The 24868-nt window shown below is 42.7% G+C and overlaps 1 protein-coding gene across 28 annotated transcripts in view; it reads left to right on the forward strand.

The window, feature by feature from the left end:
- ank2b (ankyrin 2b, neuronal) overlaps positions 1-24868 on the forward strand; it is a 1110754-nt gene that overhangs the window by 1027496 nt on the left and 58390 nt on the right. For 25 of the 28 annotated variants that reach the window (XM_038792202.1, XM_038792212.1, XM_038792216.1 and 22 more), the window contains 3 exons: positions 3621-9389; positions 15366-15446; positions 17641-17772. In XM_038792202.1, the coding sequence (XP_038648130.1) occupies positions 3621-9389; positions 15366-15446; positions 17641-17772 (5982 nt within the window). The remainder of the gene's footprint in view (positions 1-3620; positions 9390-15365; positions 15447-17640; positions 17773-24868) is intronic. The other 3 variants (XM_038792222.1, XM_038792223.1, XM_038792224.1) reach the window with 2 other exon arrangements.

Below are 24868 nucleotides of genomic sequence, written 5' to 3' on the forward strand. Positions count from 1 at the left end.
TATAATGAATATAAAAGTCAATTAATTTATTCATTTGTTACATCTTCATGAGAAGCCAGAAAAGCTCTGGACTTGAAAAGAGAGTCAAATCTATTCTCTTCAGTAATTTAATTTATCTACTTGTTAGAATAGAAACCTCTCTCACTCATTGAGTTGCGCTCATGGCTGCTGAACTGAACAGTACAGGAGAACGTCAGGGGAATCAATATCAGCCAAAACAATGATTACAGGAGACCATGGCCAAAGATAGAGACAGCAGTAGCAGGATGGTTCAATTGTATTACATTAATAGTTACCCATAAAGTATTAGAAGCATTAAAACCACATCTAACTTCTGGATAATTATTGAACAGACACACACCAACCTCTCTACGGGATGCCCTTCCAGCCATTCCTGAGAATGAGACAATGTGCTGGAATTTCATCCTTGAGGCAGGTAGTAGGACTTTTGCCTATTTTAAGCTCAGGAGAAAGTGTCTTCAAGTTTGGGATTTTCATTGGGGTGGAGTTGCTCTCTGCCATCAGGCCAGCCAATCCGAGAAAATATTCAGAGGCAGTCACAGTGGCTGTCGGTTAGGAAGGCGGGTTGTTTAAAAGACCCATCTTGGTTTGTCCCATTTATAATAAAAACAGAAAGGCCTCCCAGCTTTTGCCCTTCATACCCACATCCCCTAAACATTCCCTTTGTCCCAACCATGCCACTTCATGTCCTCATCCACCCCCATAGCTTATCGTGTCCCAATTCCAAGTTTTGCCCCCTGAACAACTCTATGGCCTCGCATTTCCCCAGCCCAAGCTGTGCCACCCCAAAACAACCCGAATGATTCTCATGCCAGAGATGCCAATCTATGGTATTTCCGTGTCCGTTCACCCACCATACATTGCATAGAAGCAATGAATTCTATAGTGACAGCAGAATGTAAAAACAAAGCCTTAAACAGTCATTCATTGATAACTTTCCACTTTCTTAAAAAACTAATTTTTACTGTAGCCTAAAAAAGTGATAGTTATCCAGACTCTTTAAATTGCCATTAGCTGAAACTGCAAACATTTGAAACCTCTTCACCTGGTGTAAATAAGCATTGTGAAATTGACAGCAGAAATAAAAGAGCCAAAGCCATCAATCAAGCAATGATTTCCTAGGTGCTCTGGGTTTTAACAGGCTAATGGATTCTGGGCTATCAGTCAATAATACATAATGAGGACTTTGATTGGGAATCTCGGAACCATGATCCTCCTCCACTATTTTTAAAAGGTTCCCTAGTTGTCCCAACCTGGTGAAAATCTAGCCTAATGTGCCCATTGGCTGTGACAACATGTGGATTGGACTTTTAAAGGGAGGATCTCTAAAACATGTTTTTTAACATCTCACTCTGACATATTAAAAGGAAAATAATTTTAAGTAAGTGATAGCGTAGATAACAACAGATGAAACATGTATATGAACCCAATTATCATTGAAAACCCTGTTTGGAATATAATTAGGACTCTTCAATGGAAAGATGACAAGACATATCAATTTTAATAATAGATGCAAACAAGGAGTGTTTTTTTTTATTCATTCATTTGATATGGTCATCAAATGTGGGCCACACTGGCACCTACTGCTTTGAGAAGGTGATGGTGAGCCACCTTTGTCAACCATTCTATTCTGTGTAGTGAAGACACTGCCACAGTGCTGTTTAGTAGGGAGTTCCAAGATTTTGATCAAGCATTAATGAACTGATTATTTATCATAAAGGTTATTTTCTTCTACTAAATTGCCTGAGTAGTGTGAGTTTATAAAATATAAAGGTTAGACATACAAGGGGGTGGTTTAGCTCAGTGAGCTAGAGTTTTTCACAATTTGTGATGCAGAACCCAGCTAGCAGCGCGGGTTCAATTCCCATACCAGCTGAGAATTCTGAATTCTCCCTCTGTGTACCCGAACAGGCGCCGGAGCATGGCGACTCGGGGCTTTTCACAGTAACTTCATTGCAGTGTTAATGTAAGCCTACTTGTGGCAATAAAGGTTATTTATTTTATTTATTTATTTATACAGCTGAAGGAACTGCACTATGGGTGAGCATTTATTTTTGATGTGTTGGAATACCGCCAGAAAGAAAAACACAGTAGATTTTTAAAAAGACACTGGGCGTGATTCTCCTACCCCGCAACAGCGGGATTCTCTGTCCCGCCAGCTGCCCAATAGGATTTCCCATTGTGGGCAGCCCCACACCGTTGGGAAATCCCGGGCGTGGGTGCGCTGCCGGCGCAACAGATTATCCCTTCAGTGGAGAATCCAGGCTAATGACTGGAGGTTTCTAGCTCCCATGGTGAATTTTCCTGCCAGTGGGAAGGGCTGGAAAGTACGACCCAACGTAATATCGTGTCACTATGTAGCCCGCTTATTTTAAACATAGAAAGATAAAGTTAGCAGTTTATATTGAATTACATAAACTATTAAAGTGCCTCACTCCACAAGACACAATGTGCACAAAATAAGGTTATTCCCAAATCATATTTCAACTTTTAAGTTATCCAGGCTTCCAAATTTTCTTTTCCTTAAGTATGGAGACTGTGCTGAATTTTTGTCAACAACAATGCATTTTTATGAATCTACCGTCCTGTGTTTAAACGTTCAGCAGTAATAACCACTGTACTTCACCACAATGTCACTTAACATTTAAAAAATTGCCTTTGTTATTCAGTGCTTACATAAGGCTGCATGCCTTGTGCTGTCAGAACTTTAGTTTTGCATGGAAATAACTTGGCTTAAGCGTTCTGTGTGTTTGTGTTTGTGTGAGTGTATTAAAATTTTCATTTTGCTATATCCACCATATTTTCTTTTCTGAATTCACCACGTGATACATTTTTGATCTCTATTTAGTAGATCCTCTTTGGTTTGTCCATATTTATTAATTTGGTTCATTTTCTTGCAAAAGTGATTTTATTTTTGTTCAGTTGTCAGAACAACTAGGATGTTCCAAGGAAAGGATCTTACTTTATTTGAATAGCTTTTTCTTTACTATGTGCATTTAGGTTTGAGATTCTTCTTGTTGAAATGCCGGTTTGCAGCTGGTTCAGATAATATGATATTCATTGCAGTCTTTCAGTTCTAGTTCCTCAAAAAATAAACATTCACTTAAAAAAACCTTTAGAAATAGAGGGCTACAAATGTTGTTCTGACAGTTTGCTAGTACTGGCTTTCTTTAAGAGGAAATCAGCTTTCTGTGGTTTCTGATCTTTTCCTTTAGACATGAATCTGTTACATCTAAACAATCTTGAGATGCCTATCTCTGTGTAACTCCACTGCTCTTATTTATTTCAGTTTGTTGATTTGTTGATGTCCTGATTAATTCAATTTGTTATTGCTTTGGTGTTGTACGTGGTGTGGATGTGTTCTGGTGAAAATAAAGCAAGTTATTTCCTGCCCGTTTCTTTCCAGTTTTGAGTTGGCTTTGCTTTGCAATTTTACCCATCCTCAGACCTTGTGGATCCCTGTCTACCATCAAAAATCCATCTTTTATTTTGGCCTACCAATTCAGACTCTGTATTGTGTCACCCCAATTACATTTTCCAATCTCTGTTTTTTGAATCCCACTTTTAAAAAAAATGGACCATTTCTGTCAAAAACAAAGATGAAGAGGAGGAGACTGTATCTGCTGAGATTTCTTCTGCCATAAAATCACACCTAGTCCATGATGTCCCTGTCCTAGCCAGCCCAGACTTGCTTTCAGATGTGTCTGACATGAAACAAGATTTAATCAAGGTGACAAAACTTTTAAAAACAGACTCAACGCCAGGAAGTAAAGGAAGTCCCATAGAGGTGAAAGAATTAGTGAAAGAAACTGAAGAAGAACCGGGTGAGCCATTTGAAATTGTAGAGCAAGTGAAGGAAGACTTGGAAAAAGTGAGTAAGATTTTAAGAAGTGGAACATACACAGGTGAAGATCCTATACACGAAGCCATTGGTGCTGGTAGCGATGAAGAATCCCCAGAAGAAGACTGGATCATTATCAGTGATGAAGAAATTGAAGAGGTCAAGCGAGAAATACCAGCCAAGGTCTGTGAACCTCTATTTGTAGAGCAAAGGATTGAGAGAGGAACCATAGAGAAAATTGAGAAAGACATGAGTGGAATGCTGAATTATTTAGGAAATGATCTAGGTACATATTTGACACAAGAAGTCTTGATACCTTCTGCAGTCTGCCAAATAGATACTGTTCAAGAAAGAATTGATGCAACGATTGTTGTCAAAGATGTTAAAAAGGGAACATATCAGGTGATTTCAGAATCTGTATGTTCACAGGAGGGAAAAGAACGTGAACTGTCACACCGAATAAAAGACCAATCTAAATTAATTTCTGGAAAGACAAAACCTGTGTTTCAGAGATTTAATGAAGAAAATAGTACAATGCATTTTAAGGATCCTGCAATTCAAGGCCTAGCTACAGATACTAGGACAGAGGTGAGAAAGGTGCAGCAGAATATTATCACTGAATCTGATTCTGCTAAGGCAGTGAAGGAAGAAACATTAGTGCCCCCAACTGTTGCAGATGACATTTCACCTTTGGTGGAAGAAACTCCCATTGGTTCAATAAAAGAGAAGGTCAAAGCTCTTCAGAAGCGTGTGGAAGCAGAGGAAGGACAACGGAAACAAACCAAAGCTCCCGCAAAAGATGAGATTTCCTCAACATTGACTACACGAGTGATGAACAAAGAGGCACCTGTTTCTTCTACCAATACAGAAAGGCTTGAAGAAACAATGTCGGTGCGTGAACTGATGAAAGCATTCCAATCAGGGCAAGATCCATCCAAGAAAATGTCACGACTCTTCCAACACTCACCCGATACTTCACAACCAGAAAAGCAAACTTTGAGTGAATTAAAGAAGTCTGAAGAATCTCATCATGTACGTGAAAGAAATGAAAGTCAACCAGATTTACTTCCCCATACAATTGGTAAGAAATCCAAAGCAGATGAGTTTGAAATTTCATCAGAAGAATTTCAGTCACAAATGGTCACACAGGATATGTTACACAGAAGTAACAGTGGAAAAGTTGCAGCTGCTCCAATTTCACACAGCACAGGAGAAGTAAAAACAGAAGTTATAGCAAAGAAAAGGATACCATCAAGCAAAGATAAGCAGGCAATCACAATATCTATTGAAAGGAATAATGTGAGTTCTGCCACATTAGAGAACTATGAACCTGTCTTTACTGAAGATCTTGAAAAGCAAATTGAAATACACAGTAGCAGAATAACCGTGACAACTGATTTACAGATCAGTCCGGACAGAAAAACGTCTACTGATTTCTCTGATGTCATTAAAGAGGAGTTAGAAGATAATGACAAATATCAGCAGTTTAGGCAAACTTCAGATGCTCCAGAAGCAGAACTTTACCTCGAACAAGTAGTGACTAGTCCAACTCACAATGATCTGAACATTAGTTTCCCACAAGACTATGTAAAGGACGCATTTACACCAGATATGGCATTGCAAAATGGTGCCCTTGACGACAGCTCAGAAAGCCTAAAGCATGAAGGTATTGCTGACTCTCCTAGCTTTAGTTTGGGTGATGGCACACCTCAGATTAGCTCTGAGGAGAGTTACAAACATGAAGGTCTTGCAGAGACACCTGAAACAAGCCCTGAAAGTCTGTCCCATTCACCAAAGAAAACGGAAGAAACATCAGAGAAACATGATAATGAAGACCTTGTCAAAACTGACAGTAAGGGCCAGAATTTTCAGAAAAGCACACCTTCTACACAGACTGCTGGTTATACTGCTGTCACAGAAAAGGAAGGTGATCCTGTTATGAAGTCATCTACCATGATTAGGGAGCTTGAGGTGAATGACATTTCACCACATGAGAAAATGTATGCGTATGAAAATATTGTCTCAACTGAAGCAGTGCCTGATGTAAAAGCAGCAAAAGAATGTTTTGATGGCACTGATGCTGAACTAACTGCAGATTCTGGCTGCGTGGAGTATGATGAGTTTCAATCCACAGAGGTGACTCAAGCCACATCTCTTTTAGACGAGGTTGATGAACAGACCACCAGCGAATCGGTCTCTGCCCTTAAAGCTGTCGATGATACCAGTGAAAAAGATGGTTTTCTACAGGAAGAAACACCATCTCTGCCCATTCTGGATGAATGTGATGTTTCATTGGGGAGTCAATTTGAAGACAAAGATGCACAATTCTCTGTTTCTCAGCCAGAAGGGAAAGCAGCTCCAGAAAAGGATCAAAAAGCAGTTTCACCAGAGTACACAGCAAGAAGTCAGGTATTAGAATTATGCCTAACTGGAGTGTCACTCGACAGTCTCAGTCCATTGGCAGATGAAACCATTATCAGTCATAAAGATTCTCTCGAGGCGAGTCCCACACAGGATGATGTTGACACAACTTCACACAAATCCCCAGATTCGCTGGAGCCAAGTCCAATAAAAGAATCGCCATGCCCAGATTCTCTTGAAAATAGCCCCACGGAACAGAAGTTGAGTGCAGCAATTTTCCTTGCACAACAGAATGAGAAGCCAGCTTCTGCCACAGTCACTGAGAAAAGAAGTGAAAGGATGGATATTCCTTTGGATGCTGCATCTGTCAGGAGTCGAGTTTTCAGAGAAGGACCCATAAACAGAGAGACAAGGAAACTCATGTCGCCTGAAGGAAGTGCAGAAGAAGATAGCTTGGACCAAGTATCGCAAATGGAAAGTTCAGGAAAGAGCCCTCTATCGCCTGAAACCCCAAGCTCTGAGGAGATCAGCTATGAAGTCACACCCAAAACACCTGACACACACATTCTGTCAGTTGCTGAAAAACCAATTGCAATCCCTGAAATCCAAGAGGAAATAGATGATGATGATGATGATTCCGCAGAGAGTGAATCAAAGAAAAGGTTTACACCCGAAGAAGAAATGTTTAAAATGGCAGCCAAAATTAAAACATTTGACGAACTAGAAGAGGATGCTAGATTAAAGCGTGAAGGCAAAAAGGAGCAAAAAGAATCTGAAATAACTCCAACTCCTGCTATAGCCAATGTAGCTGAAGCAGAGGTAATAGTCATATCTCATGCTGAACATAGAAAGAGCTCCTCATCTTCAGAAAGTGAGCCAGAACTATCTCGGCTAAGCAAAGAGGCTGAATGTGGACTGATTATGGAGCCAGTTATTCGAGTTGAGCCTCCGTCTCCACTACCCCCTGGAGTTGACGGTGCTAGTCCTGAGGATGCACAGTTTCATCCTATTGTGGGCAAAAAATATACTTTTAAGATAATAGATGATGAAAAGGAATCAAGTGCCCAAGTAGCAGAAGATGATAATGACATAGATATAACAAAAAACAGAAGCTTGGACACAGATTGCAATGCTCTAGCTGATTCACAGTCTTGTGAAGCAGTGCCTAAAGTTATCATAACATGTGGAGGTAATGAAATTGATCATTTTTCTGAAGTCTCTTCTTTTACAGCTACTGGTGAGTCTATTGAAGAAATTAATTCTTCAGAAGCATCCTGTTTCATGCCTGAAATACAAGAGGCTGATCTGCTAACTGAGGAAGATGTCCAACGTCTTGAGCGAGCTGCAGAAAAGAGAGACGATCTGTGGGTGGATAGCAAACCTGAAGAATGTCAAGTGAAAGGTGATGACAAAAAGAAACTAGGCCAAGAAGCAGCTGTGGAAGCAGTTGATTGTGCAGAATATAAAGCAGGTTTTACAGATGAAGCTACATTGCAGGACATACTCTCAAGGCAAGAAGCTGAAGAACAACTAAGCAAAGTAACAATAACTAAAACAGAGGCTGACCCTGACTCATGGAATACAATTAGAGAAGATGATGAGGCATTTGCAGCCCGTGTTAAAGAGGAAGAACAGAAAATATTTGGCCTAATGGTTGAAAAACAGTCTCGAGGTGCAACTCCAGATACCACGCCCGTAAGAACTCCCACCGAGGATGGTACACCAACCAATGAAAAAAATCCATTCTTATTTCAAGAGGGAAAATTGTTTGAAATGACCAGAAGTGGCGCTATTGATATGAGCAAAAGGAGCTATGGAGATGAAAGTTTCCATTTTTTCCAAATCGGAGAAAATCAGGCTGCTGAAGTTTTAACAGAAGCATCCAAAATGGAGGGAACTGAAGATGAGGTGAAGGCCCCTAAAATTGATTGCACGCCTGATAAATTTGTCACCCAGTCTCAGACTGAATTTCAATACAGTTCATTACCAGATTCAGTGTCCAATATTGAATCAGGCATTCAATCCTCTACCGAATTAAATTGTACCGATGAACAAATAGCTACCAAAATTGAGCAAAAATCAAGAATTCCAATCAAAATGGGTATTTCCGCATCAACTAAACCTTCAAAAAAAGATTCTTCTGTACCTGAAGTGGCCGAAGTAAAGCCTTTCAACGTTGACATTGAGGTAGATGCTGTTACCTCTCCCGAATCAGCCATGACTCATGTCCTGTTAGACTTTTCTACAGTGACGAGGACCATTTGCTCACAGCAGGCTGGAAAGAGTGACGATGATTCATCGGACTCATCACCTGAAGAGCAGCGTTCAGTTATTGAAATTCCTACTGCAGCTGTTCAACAAACCTCTCCGGCCGAGGCAAAATCAAAACTTCCTGTCAGACACACTGCTGTTGTAACAGCCATACCTCGAGCATCAACTACAGCTGAAGACAAGGCTCCTTTGGCACCTCGTTCAACCCTTCCAAGTGTTCAAGAAGGAACTACAGATGATTCAGTAAAGTCAAAATCTAGAATTCCTGTTAAGGCTGTTGCACACAGATTAGACCATCACTCTTCATCTATCATGACAGAAGTGAAGAAGACGTCAGAGTCCCTCAAAATCCACGAGGTTAAATCTAGATTACCAGTGAGACAGGAACCGCGAAGCAAGTCTGAGTCTGATGCTGTCAATTCCGCAGAGTCGAAATTTAAACTTCTAAATAAAGGAAAGAGTTGTGATACTGAACCTGATGCAAAAGAGCTGATTGACCAGTTTAGCACTGGATCAGAAACATCTGAAAGTGCTAAACCGAAAGTATTCCAATCCAGACTTCCAGTGAAGACAAAAGTTAGCCAAAGTTCACAAGCTGTAACTGGTTCTTCAAAAGGCAACAAGGAGAAATTTTTTGAACTTTATAAACATTCCATTGAATTTTTTGAAGAGATAAGCGATGAGGCCTCAAAGTTGGTAGATCGTTTGACAGAGGAAGAACGTGAACGTGAGGTGTTATCAGATGATGATAGCAGTGCTGTAGATAGTTCTATTGTTGAAACTGAACATCCACCTCTTCCAGAAGATCTGTTTGACACGAGGCCTATCTGGGATGAATCTGTTGAAACCCAGATTGAAAGAATTCCTGAAGAAAATGGCCATGATCACTTTGAAGGTACCAGCCATCTACTGGGGTTCTTTGTGCTGTAGCACACCAGAATTTGTAGTTAGCTTTGCAGTTCATTCAGTTAAAGCTTTTGTGATTGTTCATGTGGTCCTGTGAGAGTCTGTGTTGTGGCTTTGAAATTTTCATGTTTTGTGGTGTGCTTCTAGACTGATCTCAAGATTGGCAAGCTGGAAAGGGGGTGGACGTCAGATTTAGATCATAGAAAAACAATGGCAATTTATTAGTGGGAGCTAGCATTAATAACTAGAAAATCTTTGACTATTTTGAATTTGATTTTCCCATTTTCTTTAAGAAGTATTATGGAACTTAGTAGATGGTCCAAAATCAGCATAACTAATAATCAAGGGGCCCGATTTTAACTCCCTGTACGTGGATGAGCTTTGAGTCAGTTAAAATCGAGCCCAATGTTAAATTTAAAATGTGGCAATTTAGATTTCACGAGTAAAATAAACGATTATTTAATAAAAGAAGATGGGGATTTTTTTCATGTATATCTATATATATTGAACATAATATTTAAATTTTGAATACTAGATTTTTTTAAAGTATGTCACTGTAAGGATGGTTTTATTTATGCACAAGACAACATTTCAAAATATCCAACTACAGTGTGTCTAAAAGTACAATAACTTCTGTTTATCTTACATTCAACAAGCTTCATAAATGCTTCTTTAAATAGACTGGGAAAATTGAAATTCAAAAAGAGACCACTGCAAATCCAGCCTCATTGATAATAGGAACACCAAGACATTAATTTCACTGGCATTACCAGTTTGGAGTGAGTTAGAAAAATAAGCTTACGTTCTTTATTCAGCCAACCACCAGGTCTAAGGAAAGTTCCTAGACGAGTAGGTGCTAAGATTTATGGACCTGAATTTTCCAGTCCCCCACGGCAGCTTTTCCCACTGTGGAGGCGGCTTGGCCTTGTCTGCCGGCAGGATCTTCCAGTCCCACCGAAGTCGATGGCAATTTGCAAGGCTGATTCATCCCGTCACTGGGGAATCCATGATGGGAATCAACTTCAGTGGGACCAGAATATCCTGCCAATGGGAAGGGCAGGAAAATCCCACCCACAGTAATTTTGCTGTATTATCCATCTCAAACCAGGGTGACTATTATTCCTCATCACTGGTTTTTTTTTAAAATGGAAATTTTAAAAAATTGCATCAACACAAAAATGCACTGAAGAGATTCGGGAAAAGATAAATCTGAAATCTTACTTAATATATCGTTAAGATTGGTATGGACACATTTGCCCATGGCTTAAGTAAAACAATTCCAAATAACATTTCCATCAAAAATTGTAAAGAAAAACTGCTTTCCTAATACAAAAATCCATGCGATCAACATGGTTTTTGTTTAACTACCAGAAGATCTCCCATTCCATTATGATGAGTTGAAGGATATGAGTCGGGATTCTCCATTCAACGTCGCTCTGATCGCCATTCCCTATCATGCAGATAATGGAATGCAAGGGGAAAATGGGTTTGGTGCTGGTTGTCATTCTCCAATCTCCTTCCGGTGGCCTCAGCACGCTACCCCACCCTGCACCAGCAGGAGGATGTAAATCATCGATTTGCATATATTTCCATTTGGTTAACGGGCTGGAAGCCCTATGCACCGACACCATAGCGGGAAATCCTCTGGGCAGGCTTTGGTGCAAGTTTGCAGAAGCATAGCTCTGGTGCGGTGGACCCCGAGGTGGGTCAGTGTATAACTGGTGCCCCCCCAAGGTCCATCAAAAGGCTCCCCACAATGAAATTTCTGCACCCCACCTTGGGAATAAAGAGTCGCACACCCCCCCGCCCACCCCACACACACACATACAGCACGCATGCATTTCATCAGAGACCCTCATCAGTCACACCTGCCTGAAAGTTGAAGAGCAGTCCAGGCAGTAGAGTGAAAAATCGCTGCATTTTCACTTGCCCTTTCCTGACATCTGCAGCCTCAAACAAAGGTGTTTAAAGCAAGTGTCAAAGGGCTTCCTGGAATACACTTCAAAGGGCTTCAAATCCCTTGACAGCCTTTGAAATGCAAATCTTCCATTCAATTCCAAACAGCAATACATTGCGTTAGCCAGTGGTTGTCAGTTTTATTGGTCCAGCCACACCTGTATGTTGGATTGTTTAGCTATTTTTCCCTTGGAGTTTGAATGCATCTCAACCCCAATGTGTATAAACACTCTTGCTATGATTGACAGCGCCTCACCACATCAAAAGGAACAAAGTACTTACAATTCCTCGTTTTCACAGCAGAAAGCACTTCGAGACCAGTACCGATTCTCCGTTGGCGGCAGCACTTAGGCTGCAGAATGGAGAATCCTGGCCATGATATTTTCTAACAATGGATATGTTATCAACAAAGTGTGATAGGAATTGTTCTGGGAAGTAAGTGTGCGGTTATCAAGTGTCTTCGACAAATGTATAGCTTTGGATTATCAATTTAATAATTGAGAGTTCAAATTTCATCATGGCAAGTAATGGAAGCAAATTCCATAAAGCAAGTAATAATGGGCTGACGCCAGAAGATAAATGTGAAGGCTATAAAATTTCAGCAAAGACCCAGCTGGTAAACTAATATGCAACAGAGAAGGGAATCTGCCATTTCTGCTCAGTCTGGTTTACACATGACGCCAGTCTGACACAGTGTGGTTTATCATTAGTAGCTTAGAAATATCATCATTCCCTCTCTCTCCCCCCAACACGGACAGTGACCCAGAGCCGGGACCGAACCTGGGACTGCAGCGTGAGGCAGCAGTGCTAACCACTGCACCACTGTGCTGCCCCAAACCCAGAAGAATTAATTTCTGGGTAACTATTATAAAGACCCAGACTGACACCCTCCACAGAACTTTCCCTCACTTCCCCACCCCCCAAGTACCGCTACACCCTCCCCCCCCCCCCCCCCCAACTCCCCTAACCACTACCCAACTAATACTTCCCCATGGTATTCCCACCAATCCCGACTCACCATGGGATTCCATCCCACCCCACAGACTCGACCCAACTGGATCCTGCAGGTTTGAACCCCTAATCCCAACCTGATTCTCTCCACCTCCTCCCACATAGGTCCCATCAGCCTCCCCTACCCGATGTGACCAGTCCTCACCACCACAGGCTCAACCCGGCCTCTCACCACCACACCCACCTGAGGTCCAACCACAGCTCAACCTCCGACCTCCCCTGAAGGTCCCACCTTCCACTCCCCGAGGTCCCTCAATTTTCTCCACTCTTCCTAAGGTCCCTCCACCTGAAGTCCAACCTCCCCCCCCCACCTGAAGTCCAACCTCCTCCTCCCACCCCCCCCCATTCCTGCTCATTTACTTTACCTTCTCCCTGGTGGCTTGTCCATTTCTAAAATCAGATGGTCCACTTGAAGTAGTGGCGAATATTGAAATGCTTGTTGCGGTTGCGCATTCAGGACTCAGAGGAAGTCCCAATATGTACATAATCGTATGACTTGGTTGGGAGCGATTAACAACAAAGCTATATTGGGAAGCTCTCACAATGCATTTAAAAGTAAACTTTATGAACAATCCCCCATCTACCCCTCACCCCCATCCCTCCATTCTACAGGCACTCCCCCACCCATTAACCCACACCCATCACCAATCTACCCACCACATCAGCCAGCCCCAGCATTAATTTCAGCAGTAAAACACCTTTAAATATGGGAGGAAATCTAACAACTGTGGCAACAATTCAACAAAGCATTTTAAAGCCACAAGGCCACTTACTTTGCAATCTATTTAATTTTGGGTACTTTTTATAGTCATCTCACAAAATTTTCATGTTTACATTAAATTAAATGTTATACAAACTTATAAAAGTAATTTAAAGTCTTTGAAAGGTTAAAAATATTTTTTAAAACACTTAAGAACTTTAAAAAAGAAACACTCCAAGGCTGCTGGACCTTCAGGGGCATTCCTTCTACTGTTGACATCAATGGAGAATGGTCACTGTTTCTATGCCTCACCACTACCTTGTGTGACTCTACTTGTTGACTGCATCCTGCAACCAGGGCAGGAAGTCCCTAAACCTGCAGCGCTAAAAGGTAAGGCTGCAGTTTAAATTGTAGTCAGTGGTGTGTGCCTCTGCCTCATTGTTGATTGGAATATCTAGGCAAATTGATTAAGAAGGGATTCACAAGTCCGCTAATGTCTGCTAATAGATGCCATGAATATTTAATGTTTAACACAGGTGTGTCTGGTCTCTGTCAGTACTTGTTTGGCAGGCAGATGTTTGCTTACGTACAATATACCAACTGAGTTTAGATTTTGGTCAGTTCAGGAATTACATCAACTTTCATTTGCCTTTATAAAGCAAGAAAGATGCAAGTAATAAAAATAAAATTAGAGTGGTTCTGGAAATCTGAAATAAAAACAATAAATGCTGGGAAACATGTAGATCAGAACCTGTGAGGGGAAAAACAGCCAAGTTTGCATTTCAGATGTAGACCTTTGTTGAAACAGCGTCTTCTTTCTTTATTCCCATGGCTTAATTAACTTTCTAGATTTACTATTTCCATATTTAAAGCATATTATTCTTTGTAAGACCACTTCTCAGCTGCTTCTTTTAAAGTGTCTTCAAATTTTCCTCATAATTCAGATCCTCATTGCTGGAGATCAGCTTTGTAGCTCCTCTCAGTATTGCTTCTTATGCTACAGGATCTTCCATATTTTGTTTAATTGGTACATTCTCATTGGCCTTTCACATCTTTTGTTCTCTCTGGGGACTGCCATTAGCTCTCTTTACCCTTGGTTTCTGTGGCCATTAGCACACGCTTTCCCTGGGTTTCTGTTGTTAGACGTTTAGCTGCTGTAGTGTAAAAAGTCAAAGGTTCTGCTCCTTTTCCACAAAACAGCTTTAATTTCCTTCAACAGACTTTGCACAAAACTCCAACATCACATCACCTGACACAAGGGCCACCTGAAGCCCCTTTACATATCAGTGTCAATTATTGGATGCTTAACATAAATGAGAAAACTAATTGGAATGTCTCTTAACCCATTACTTAACATCTGTGGCTATGACTCATCTTTCATTCTCACTCCACAGTATAAATATTTCCCATTTTCTCAGTCTGTTAGCTTTGACAAAGAGTCATCGGATTCGAAACGTTAGCTAATTTCTCTCCCTACAGATGCTGCCAGACCTGCCGAGATTTTCCAGCATTTTATTTTTCATTTCCAATTCCAGCATCCGCAGTAATTTGCTTTTATCCAATATTAAAAAGTGATTCACTTTCCTTGAAAATTTTTGAAAAATAATATTTCTAACTATAATTAAGGATAATGATATATAATTCACTACAAAAAAGATGTATCTGAATTTAATGCACAGGAAATATTTGGTGGCCGTAAATATCATTACGATACAGTGATGCACATGATGGTACTTGGGTGCTTTGTTCCTGATAGTAGCAGCTGATCGGATTATTCCTGTCGGGGGCTAACCTTCTCATTTAGTTAACAGAAAAGTTTGAGTAAAATAAAGTTGAATGTCTTAAGCAAAAGATTCCTAACCTATTTTCATACATTAGTGAAAGCCAGCTTGAATTTGATGTGCGAACAGAACTGCAGAATTTGAGCATGATTCATGAAGGTCAGTTACATTAAAGCCTGTTTTTTCAAAAAAGAAATTGGAAGGATCCTTCCAACATGGCGGTTTGGCATATTTTCAGGATTGGGGCAGTTCCCCAAACCAAGTATTCTTTACTTTCATCCAAACTTTCCATTTCAAAATTAAGCAATTTGTTCTCAGTTCGTTTTAGTCAAGCGTGTATTTTGTATCCCTTCACTCCAAACTGGTTTGACAGTGTTAATTAACTTTACAACTATATTTAAAGGGAAATACTTAATTTGCTAGTGTGCCTTGTTAGCAATATAAATTTTGTGTAGAGTACCTGTTTTGCCCCTCACTGTTATACAGATGTTGTTGCTGTTTCTTTTCTTAATTTAAGCTGTGGATGCTCAAGAGGATTCTGAAAGAGCTGAGCAAAGGCTCTACCTTATCGCTGACCACCTTGGATTCAGCTGGACAGGTACAACTCATAACGCGGTATCTTTGTGGTCTGACTTCTGAACAGTGTCTTTATTTAGGGTTGACCTGGCAGTTGAAGTGAGTTCATTTCAGTACAGACAGTGGCCACCATACCAAGTGGGGCTGCTTGTACTGGAGAGCTGTTGGCCTCTGATTGCGGTTGTCTCTGAGGAGCTGTCTGAAGTCCATTGCTATGGGGACAGACATTCTTCTGCTGGGCGGTACCCCACCCCCAACCTTTTCTAGCTGGGGGCTTGGGCAGGGTGATCAGTCACTTATTTTAGGTGCTCATCCTGCCTCCCAGGTGGTCTGCAACTGGATTGATCCTTGCCCTGTATTCCATCATAGAGGTTTGCACCCTCCTTTGCTCCTACAAGTTCACATGGACCCCCCCCCCCCCCCCCCCCCCCCCACAAGTTCACATGGACCCCCCCCAACACACACACACACATAACCCGAACTCTGATACCAATGTGTCCCATAATACATTCCGGAACACTGGTCACTCTGGCCATGGGGAACAAGAGGCCCTGTAAAATGCAACCCCGTTGATATATCCTCGAACAATGATGTCTCTTCTAATAGTAATTGGTCTTGCCATTTGCCCTTAATAATTCCCATTCAAAATGAGATCATTCATATGAATGAAAGACAGGATTTGAACAGATTGTTTTGTTTCCCTTCCTGATCCTTGTTGTGTAAGAGACAGACTTTCATATGTTCCCATAACAAGGTTTTTTTTCCCCCTGGAACTGGTACCTAGTCTGTCACCAAAAGCTTAGAGCTTGAGGGGTGCCACTGTGTATGAAGTGCAGCTAATCAGGAATCTCTCCCACCCTTAACGCCAGCCATTGGCGTATTGAAAGGATTTTGCAGGTCGATACTCAGCCTGCTGGCCATGTTATGGCTGGGACTCGAACCCGGAGCTTCTGACTCACAGGCAGGGATACTACCTACTGGGCCACAAGGTCTCCTTGCATTAGAACAGGCAATACTTCTACATCCAATTACAATTGGCTGATGCATCTTAATCCACCTAATGAGTCAAGGAGTTTTTTGTCATTGAGTACTTTTTAAATAAAAATGACACTTGGTCCTGAATTTCCCAACATTTCATTGTAAATTACTGGGAAATCAGCAGATCGCCTGGGGAAATGGTATAAACGCCGGTCTAAGTCGTTTTTCTGGGAATTCTGCCAGTCTCTCATCAAAGTTACAGCAGGAAATCAAGAGAACCCCCACATAACTTCCAGCCCATTAACTTTTAAAACTCCTCAAATAAACTATCATTAAATGCTACACGTATAAAATCAGCTTAATTACAAGTCAGGCGACAACAAATTATATGCAGAACATCAGTGTTGTTAATTCTTCAGTTTTTCTCCAAAAGATTCTGCAGCTCTGCTTCCATTTGATTCTTTCTCCCATTATTTTCCCCATCAATCTCTCAGTTATCATTTCAGTCCATTAGGAGGAGGAGCATTAATCTTGATAGCTTACCTTTACTTTTTCGTTGAAAGCCTATGGATTAATTATTTTTTGCTCTCTTTTGTGAACATTCATTTTGGAAATAAGGAGCTATATTCATTAGCAATGTGTAAAAAACAAATCTACCTTGAGGAACTAGAGGATGGATAAGACCTGTGGAACGGATTCCCAAGGAAGAATGACAATATCCTGATTGTGGAGCGTTGAAAATATCATGTGATATGTGAAAATATGATGCGAAATCTTCGGCAAAGTTGGAGAAGTCCCAGAAACACTTGCCTTTATTGATTAACATTGCACAAATCATTAGTTCCATGTGCTATATCAGGACGTTTCCAAAATGTTCTTTAAGAACAGTAAATTATCTTCCTTATTCTAGGAAGATTCCTTTTCTCTATATTTCAATTAGAAATTAAGTTAAACCTTCTGTGAGCCTTAAAGATATGCATTGAACAGAGAATGTTTCCTGAATCAACTGGAAATAATTTCTCGATGCACTTATTATGTTATAATCTTGAATCATTGAGAACAATTATGTCCATGATCGGGAGCTTGAGCAAAAGGGTCAGCAGACTTCATTGGAATTGCTATTGTCTAGAAAATCATAGAGTCCCTTGAGTTTGCAGTACTTTTGATGTGATTGAGTGAAAAGAAACCCAAGTGAATTTTATATACGTTATTTGTCGATACATTTATTTTTATTATAGAGCTGGCCAGGGATCTGGACTTCAGTGAGGAACAGATCCATCAAATCAGAATTGAAAACCCAAATTCATTGGTGGATCAGAGTCAAGCTTTATTAAAGTATTGGATGGAAAGAGATGGCAAGTGTGCTTCAGGTAAGGTTCATTGTTTAAATACTTCTACTAATATATTTTATGAGATGCAAGTCTGAATTATGCACACTTCTTAAATAATTGGCTTATGTATAGGTTTGAATTTCATTCATATCTTGTATCAGTGAAAGATAACCTCCAGTGTCACGAATACTTCCAGATAAACAACAATATACTGTTTCTACCAGACAGTAAAAATATTGCAATCTACTATATCTTAAAGTATAGTTTTAAAATGATTTTTAAAATGTATCAGGCCTTACCACAGAATTGGTAAATTGTTCTGTTGTCAACACATCATCCTTTTTACACCCAGCCAGACCTCCTCTCATCACTTCCCTGTCAGGTAATTCACCATCACCAAATTCCTACTCCAGTCATTCATTACTCATTCTTCTTTCATTCCTGCCATCACTGAGGCTTTCTAGAACTTCCCTTGATCAAACCCACGTCGACACTGGATACCTCTCATGGCATCTGCCAATGGATCCAATGTGGTACCTAACACTGGCATGAACGTGGAAAAATCCTTCTCCGTCGCCAACCTTCCCAAATTATGCACCCATTGGTAACTAACCTCAGCAATCTCCTTATTGCATCATGAACCACACCTACCACAATCCTCAATAACCACTGCTGCACACTGCATTTTCATCTAGAATGTCAGCCCACCCATAAGCAAAAGCCATGACATCCTCAGCCTATTGTGGGTGATCATTTTGGCATCTGAGTTTGATTAAACCTGGCTCATGCTTCCTTGGCAAAAGTCTTCCAGCTTGTCTATGCTGTCCATCACCCACAGAAACTGCTGGTGTGGCACCTTGGTCATCAGCTAGTCGCACCATGGCCTTTCCTAGTACTCGGACACCTTTTTCTTCAATCACCTAACCATGTTTTTTTTTCATGCGATGTGAGCATCACTGGCAAGGCCATCATGTTGTTCATCCCTAATTACCCTTCAGGCAGTGGTGATGAACCTTCTTGAACTGCTCAGTCAGTTTGGTGTAAGTGCACTTGCAGTGCTGTTTGGAAAGGAGTTCCAGGTTCTGACTCAGTGACAGTGAAGGAATGATGATATGCTTTCAAGTCAGGATGGTGTGTGACTTGAAGAGCAAGTTGCGGGTTGTGCTGTTTTCAGGTGTCTGCTGTTCTTGTCCGTCTAGGTGATAGATGTTGTTTGGAAGGTGCTGCCAAATCCTTGTCATGTTGCTGCTATGCATCATGTCGATGGAGCACACAGCCGCCAATGTGCTAGTGGTGGAGGGAGTGAATGTTTAAGGTGGTAGATGGAGTGCCAATCAAGCTGTTGCTTTGCTCTGGATGATGTTGAGCTTCTTGAGTGTTGGAGCTGCATTCATCCAGGCAAATGTAGTATTCTATCCACCCCTGACTTGTACCTTGCAGATGGTGGACCAGCTGCAGGGAATCAGGAGGTGAGTTACTCGGTGCAAAATGCCAGTTCTCTGACCTCTTGTAGCCACAGTTTTTATATGACTGGTCTAGTTAAGTTTGTGGTCAAGGGTATTGCGCCAGGATGTAGAATGGTCAAGGATTCAGCCATGGTAATGCCATTGAATGTCAAGAGGAGATGCTTAGATTCTCTCTGGTTGGAGTTGGTCATTACCAAATAATTTGTGAGATGCCCATGTGACTTGCCACTTATCAACCCAAGCCTGAAGGATGTCCAGATCTTGCTACATATGGATACGGACTGCTTCAGTATCTGAGCAATTGCATGAGGTACTGAATACTGTGCAATCATCAGTGAGCATCCCCACTTCTGACATTATGATGGAAGGAAGGCCATTGATTAATTAGCTGGGCCTAGAACACCATGTTCTACACCTTTCACTTTCCCTTTAAAATCCTCATTATTATCCATCTTAACCCCATGTTTTTCTCTAAATCTTCCCTTCTTTCTTCTCTCAGCCTTTGCACTGAACTTCAGTTTCGGTAATTTAAATCTCCATCTCAGATCTCCTACCCACTCTCCTCTGAATTGACTCTCCCTCCCTACAAACTCTCCTACCCATATTCAAGGCTACTTCCTCAAACGTACGATCATCCATGGCCTCTCTAACTACCTAGTCTTTGGCCCTCCAGTTGCTTGATAGCTGTTGATTTACTCAACCACTTCCTCACCTCCATCTTTGAAGCCTTCTCACCAAATGTTGACAGCCTTCGAACCCAGTCATTGCCCTGATTCAGTTTTTTTTTCTTCAAGTGGAAGAGATGTAAACTTTTTTTTTAAATTTAGTGTGCCCAATTATTTTTTTTTCAAATTTAAGGGGCACCTTAGCGTGGCAAATCCACCTAACCTGCACATCTTCGGGTTGTGGGGATGAAACCCATGCAGACACGGGGAGAATGTGAAAATTCCACACAGACAGCGACCCGTGGTAGGGATTGAACCCCGGTCCTCAGCACCACAGGCAGCAGTGCTAACCACTGAGTCACGTGCCGCCCCAGGGATGCAAACTTAAGCATTTCAGGCACACCACTGGCTTAGCCATCTGCTGGCAACCTCAAGAAACTCTATTTAAACCATCCACTAATTTACAATCAGCCTAGTGTATAATGCTAACTTGAAATCCCTTTGTACTATTACGACTATCAACTGACCCTCATTCTGAACACATACCCCACCATCACTACTAGTAAGTGCGAGGAGCTCTGGAGTTCTATGTCACTGATGGAGCATTCATGGCCCTGCTATCTGCAAGGGGGATGTGGGAAGTAGCAAAACAGCTGAAGAACCAATGACATTGAAGTCATGTTGAATCAAAAAACCTCAGAGATTGACCACCTGATTGGTGACAAGGAAAACCTGAAGCAGGAGACTGCAGACAAGGACACTTTCAGATAGTTCCCTGGTATTTGGGAGCGGGGAAGGTCGACGGTTGGGATGGTAGAATGCTAAAAGCTCCTTCAAGGGCAGAGAAGGCACTCCTGCTCCTCCAGGTCCACAAGGAATGCCAAAAAAAACAACACTTACCTTGGGGAGCAGCAGCTACAAATTCCCCTTCACTGCAGGATTCCTGAGCCTTGGGGCAGCTGCACAGCTACAGTGATCTTTAAATCTGGCTCTCAATCGCACAGTGGGAGTCCAATTTATAATGAAATATATTCATGGAATGTCCAACCAGCCTACTCCCCTCCATCAATGTGTGGGGGGAAGACGGGTTGCTGATTTGGTCATCTCTTGGGATGCATGCTTCCGTCCTTCTCCAATGTTCTGAAATATACCGACACATATGTCCTTTTTTTAAAAAATGTATTTTATTACAAACGTACATAAGTTACAACACATAAACAATTCGGGAAACAGACTTCCCAACAAATGGTACCACAGAATTGTTCAATTCAGTTCTCCCTCAGTTTATGCTCCATGATGAAGTCCTCGGCTGCTTCTGGAGTCTCAAAGTAATATTCCCGGCCTTCAAACATCACCCATAATTTCGCCGGGTAGAGCACCCTAAACCTTATCTACCACCGATATAGCATCGCCTTGCCGTTGTTGAACCCTGGACACTGTTTCACCAGCTCAGCTCCAATATCCTGATGTATTCGGACGTCGTTCCCGTCCCGTTCACAGTTTCACTTCTCCTTGGCCCACCGCAAGATCTTCTATTTCTCCACAAACTTATGGAGTCTCACGATCACCGCCCGCGGCGGTACCCCTGCTCTAGCCTTCTGCCTCAGAAACCTGTGCACTCTGTCCACTTCAGGGGCCTTATCCAGCACCCCTTCCACCACCAGCCCCGCCAGTATCCTTGCCACGTACCTCGTGGTACTCACACCTTCAGGCAGGCCCACTATTCCCAGGTTCTGTCTTCTGAAACTGTTTTCCTGCTCCTCCACCTTTGCTTTCAACGTTTTGCAATGGTCTCCTAAGAGCCCCACCTCCACTTCCAATGCCACCACTTGATCACTGTGATCCGCCATCACCCTTTCAGTCTCTAGGATCTGCGACCCCTGCGCCTTAAAACATTTCTCCACCCTCTCCTTCGAGCCCTTTAGAGATGCCACAGCCCCTTCAATGGCTTTTGAATGATCCTCCTGCATATCTGAATGATCCGCTGTGCAGAGAGACTTGGGTGTGCTAGTGCATGAGTCACAGAAGGTTGGTTTACAGGTGCAACAGGTGATTAAGAAGGCAAATGGAATTTTGTCCTTCATTGCTAGAGGGATGGAGTTTAAGACTAGGGAGGTTATGTTGCAATTGTATAGGGTGTTAGTGAGGCCACACCTGGAGTATTGTGTTCAGTTTTGGTCTCCTTACTTGAGAAAGGACGTACTGGCACTGGAGGGTGTGCAGAGGAGATTCACTAGGTTAATCCCAGAGCTGAAGGGGTTGGATTATGAGGAGAGGTTGAGTAGACTGGGACTGTACTCGTTGGAATTTAGAAGGATGAGAGGGGATCTTATAGAAACATTTAAAATTATGAAGGGAATAGATAGGATAGATGCGGGCAGGTTGTTTCCACTGGCGGGTGAAAGCAGAACTAGGGGACATAGCCTCAAAATAAGGGGAAGTAGATTTAGGACTGAGTTTAGAAAGAACTTCTTCACCCAAAGGGTTGTGAATCTATGGAATTCCTTGCCCAGTGAAGCAGTTGAGGCTCCTTCATTACATGTTTTTAAGGTAAAGATAGATAGTTTTTTGAAGAATAAAGGGATTAAGGGTTAAGGTGTTCGGGCTGGAAAGTGGAGCTGAGTCCACAAAAGATCAGCCATGATCTCATTGAATGGCGGAGCAGGCTCGAGGGGCCAGATGGCCTACTCCTGCTCCTAGTTCTTATGTTCTTATGTTCTTATATCCTTCCTCGGCTTGTAGAACCCATGCTTAATGAAAGCCATCAACTGTTCCATCTGGGGCTTTCCGACTTGCACAAGCCCTTCCCCCTCCGCCATCCTTACAGTGGCTGCTGCGCCACAGGTCTCCTCCAAATCCTTGGCCAGGGATTTCACCGTCTTCTGCCAGGTTTGGCAACCAGCGAGCATAACACTCCTGGGGGAAACTACTCCTTCGACCTTCAACAACACCTTTCTGTCGAAGTTGTACCCGATATCGGGTACAAGAGCTCTTTTCTATGCCTTTAAGCAGGAGCAGCCCTGTGTGCGACCTCTCACACCATGGCCGCCACTGGAAGTCAGGCACATTTGTTCTTTAGCCTCATACGCCAGTCTCTTTGGTCAGTTTTCTGCTCTAGCCACAGCACTAATAGGCCTTAACCAAAATGAAGAGCAATATTCTTTCTGACTGTGACTGTTTAATTATTACTCCTTGTACTGCTCGACCTCTTTGCAGCCTTTGACACAGGTGAACAAAACAACCTGGGCGGAAGTCTCTGATCCCCCAGAGAATCGCTGGGGCTCCGACACCGGCTGCCGAATTCTCCGGCGCCGGTTTTCAGGCGGGGGCGGGGATCACGTCGCGCCGGTCGGGGGCCATTGGCAACGGCCACCCGGCAATTCTCCGGCCTCAATGGGCCAAATGGCCGATCCTGGCCAGTTCCGCTGGCGTGAAATGGACATGGTCCATCCCGGCGGGACCTGGCTTGTCGGCCGTTTAGCGTGGTCCACGGGGAGGCATGGGGGATCCGGCCACGGGGTCGGGGGGGGGGGGGGAGCCCCCATAGTGGCCTGGCCTCTGTAAGGCTTCGCGATGGCCAGTGCGGAGAAGAAACCCCCTGCGCATGCGCAGGAAACACACCGGCGGTTCTACTCATGCGCCAGAACATGCCGGAGATTCTGCCATGTGCCAACTCACAGTAGCCCGTCGGCGCGGCGCCAACCCATCCAACGCTGGCCTAGCCCCCAGAAGTGCAGAGGATTCCGCCTCTTCCGGGCAGCCCAACGCCGGAGTGGTTCACGCTGCTCTTGGCGCCGGTACGGACCACCCCGCCAATTCTGGGAGAATCCTGGCCCCTGTTCCAACACCTAACTTCTATTGGCTAGCTCAATGGGACTGGACTCTTCTGATTCCACTTCTGCTTTTTCAACCATAACCAAAGCATCCTCACCTCACCAATCATTTTCCTCCAACTCTGCACCATCATCTTTGGAGTTTTTCATGTACATGCTGCACTTGACAGACAGGGGTTTAATTCCTGTATGTATGCTAATATCAAGCTCAACCACTCATTATGTTTCCTAATCGTTCCACTGCTTATGTTATCAACCTGTCTGCTTGAAATACACTCTTGGATTAGTCTTAAACTAAGCATTGGGAATACTAAAGCCATTGGGCTGAATTTTACCAACCCCTTGGTGGTGGGATTGGAGGCAGGGGTGGTGGGGAGAGCCACGATCGGATAGCTTCCCAACTCATTTAGGAAATTTCCTACAATGCAGAGAGCCAGTTAAGATTATTGAGACTCAAATTAGGGGCAATTCTGTGACCACTCCACCATTTTTCCAGCATCAGGACAGCCCTCAACTGCTTGCAATGAAAATGGCAGGCCATGGAGTCATCAGCAAAGGAGGCTCCAAGCTACAAATAAGGGACTGCATTAATGAAAGGCCACAATTCCGGTTGGGACTGATCCAGCAGAGGGATTTCCATTCTAGGCCAATTCACCAACTGGATCAAAGACAGCAACTTTTTGATAAAGGCTGTGTCATTCCAGTTTGGCCAATATACAGTGGCCAGCACCATCGGGACACCTGCCAACAGCCCACTAACCATAACATATCTCCCATTTGGATCTGTCAAAATCTAGTTGCCAAAAAAGCTACCTTATTAATTAAGATCGCTGACTCGTAGGCCCTACAGTCAAATTCCAAATGAAACCCTTGCCCCAGAAACCCTTTTGCAACCTTAATTGATCTTTAATCTGCAACAGCAGCACATCAGCCTTCAAACCTCTAAGGTGCGCAAACACCCTCGATCTCTTTACCAGTCTGCTCAACCCCCTCATGTTCCATGTGATCAGCTGGTTGGGGCGGGTCGTCTACCCCCCACCATAACAGGGTCAGCCATTCCCACCATGTGAGGCAGTTTCAAGAGAGCTGACACCCGGCCCATCCAAGATGACCGCTAAATCCCCCAACATGACCAAACAAAGGAGAGACCCCAGCCACCGTCAGAAAACAA

The sequence above is a fragment of the Scyliorhinus canicula genome, chromosome 3 (genome assembly GCF_902713615.1).
Source record: "Scyliorhinus canicula chromosome 3, sScyCan1.1, whole genome shotgun sequence".
In the NCBI taxonomy this organism is placed as follows: Eukaryota; Metazoa; Chordata; class Chondrichthyes; order Carcharhiniformes; family Scyliorhinidae; genus Scyliorhinus; species Scyliorhinus canicula.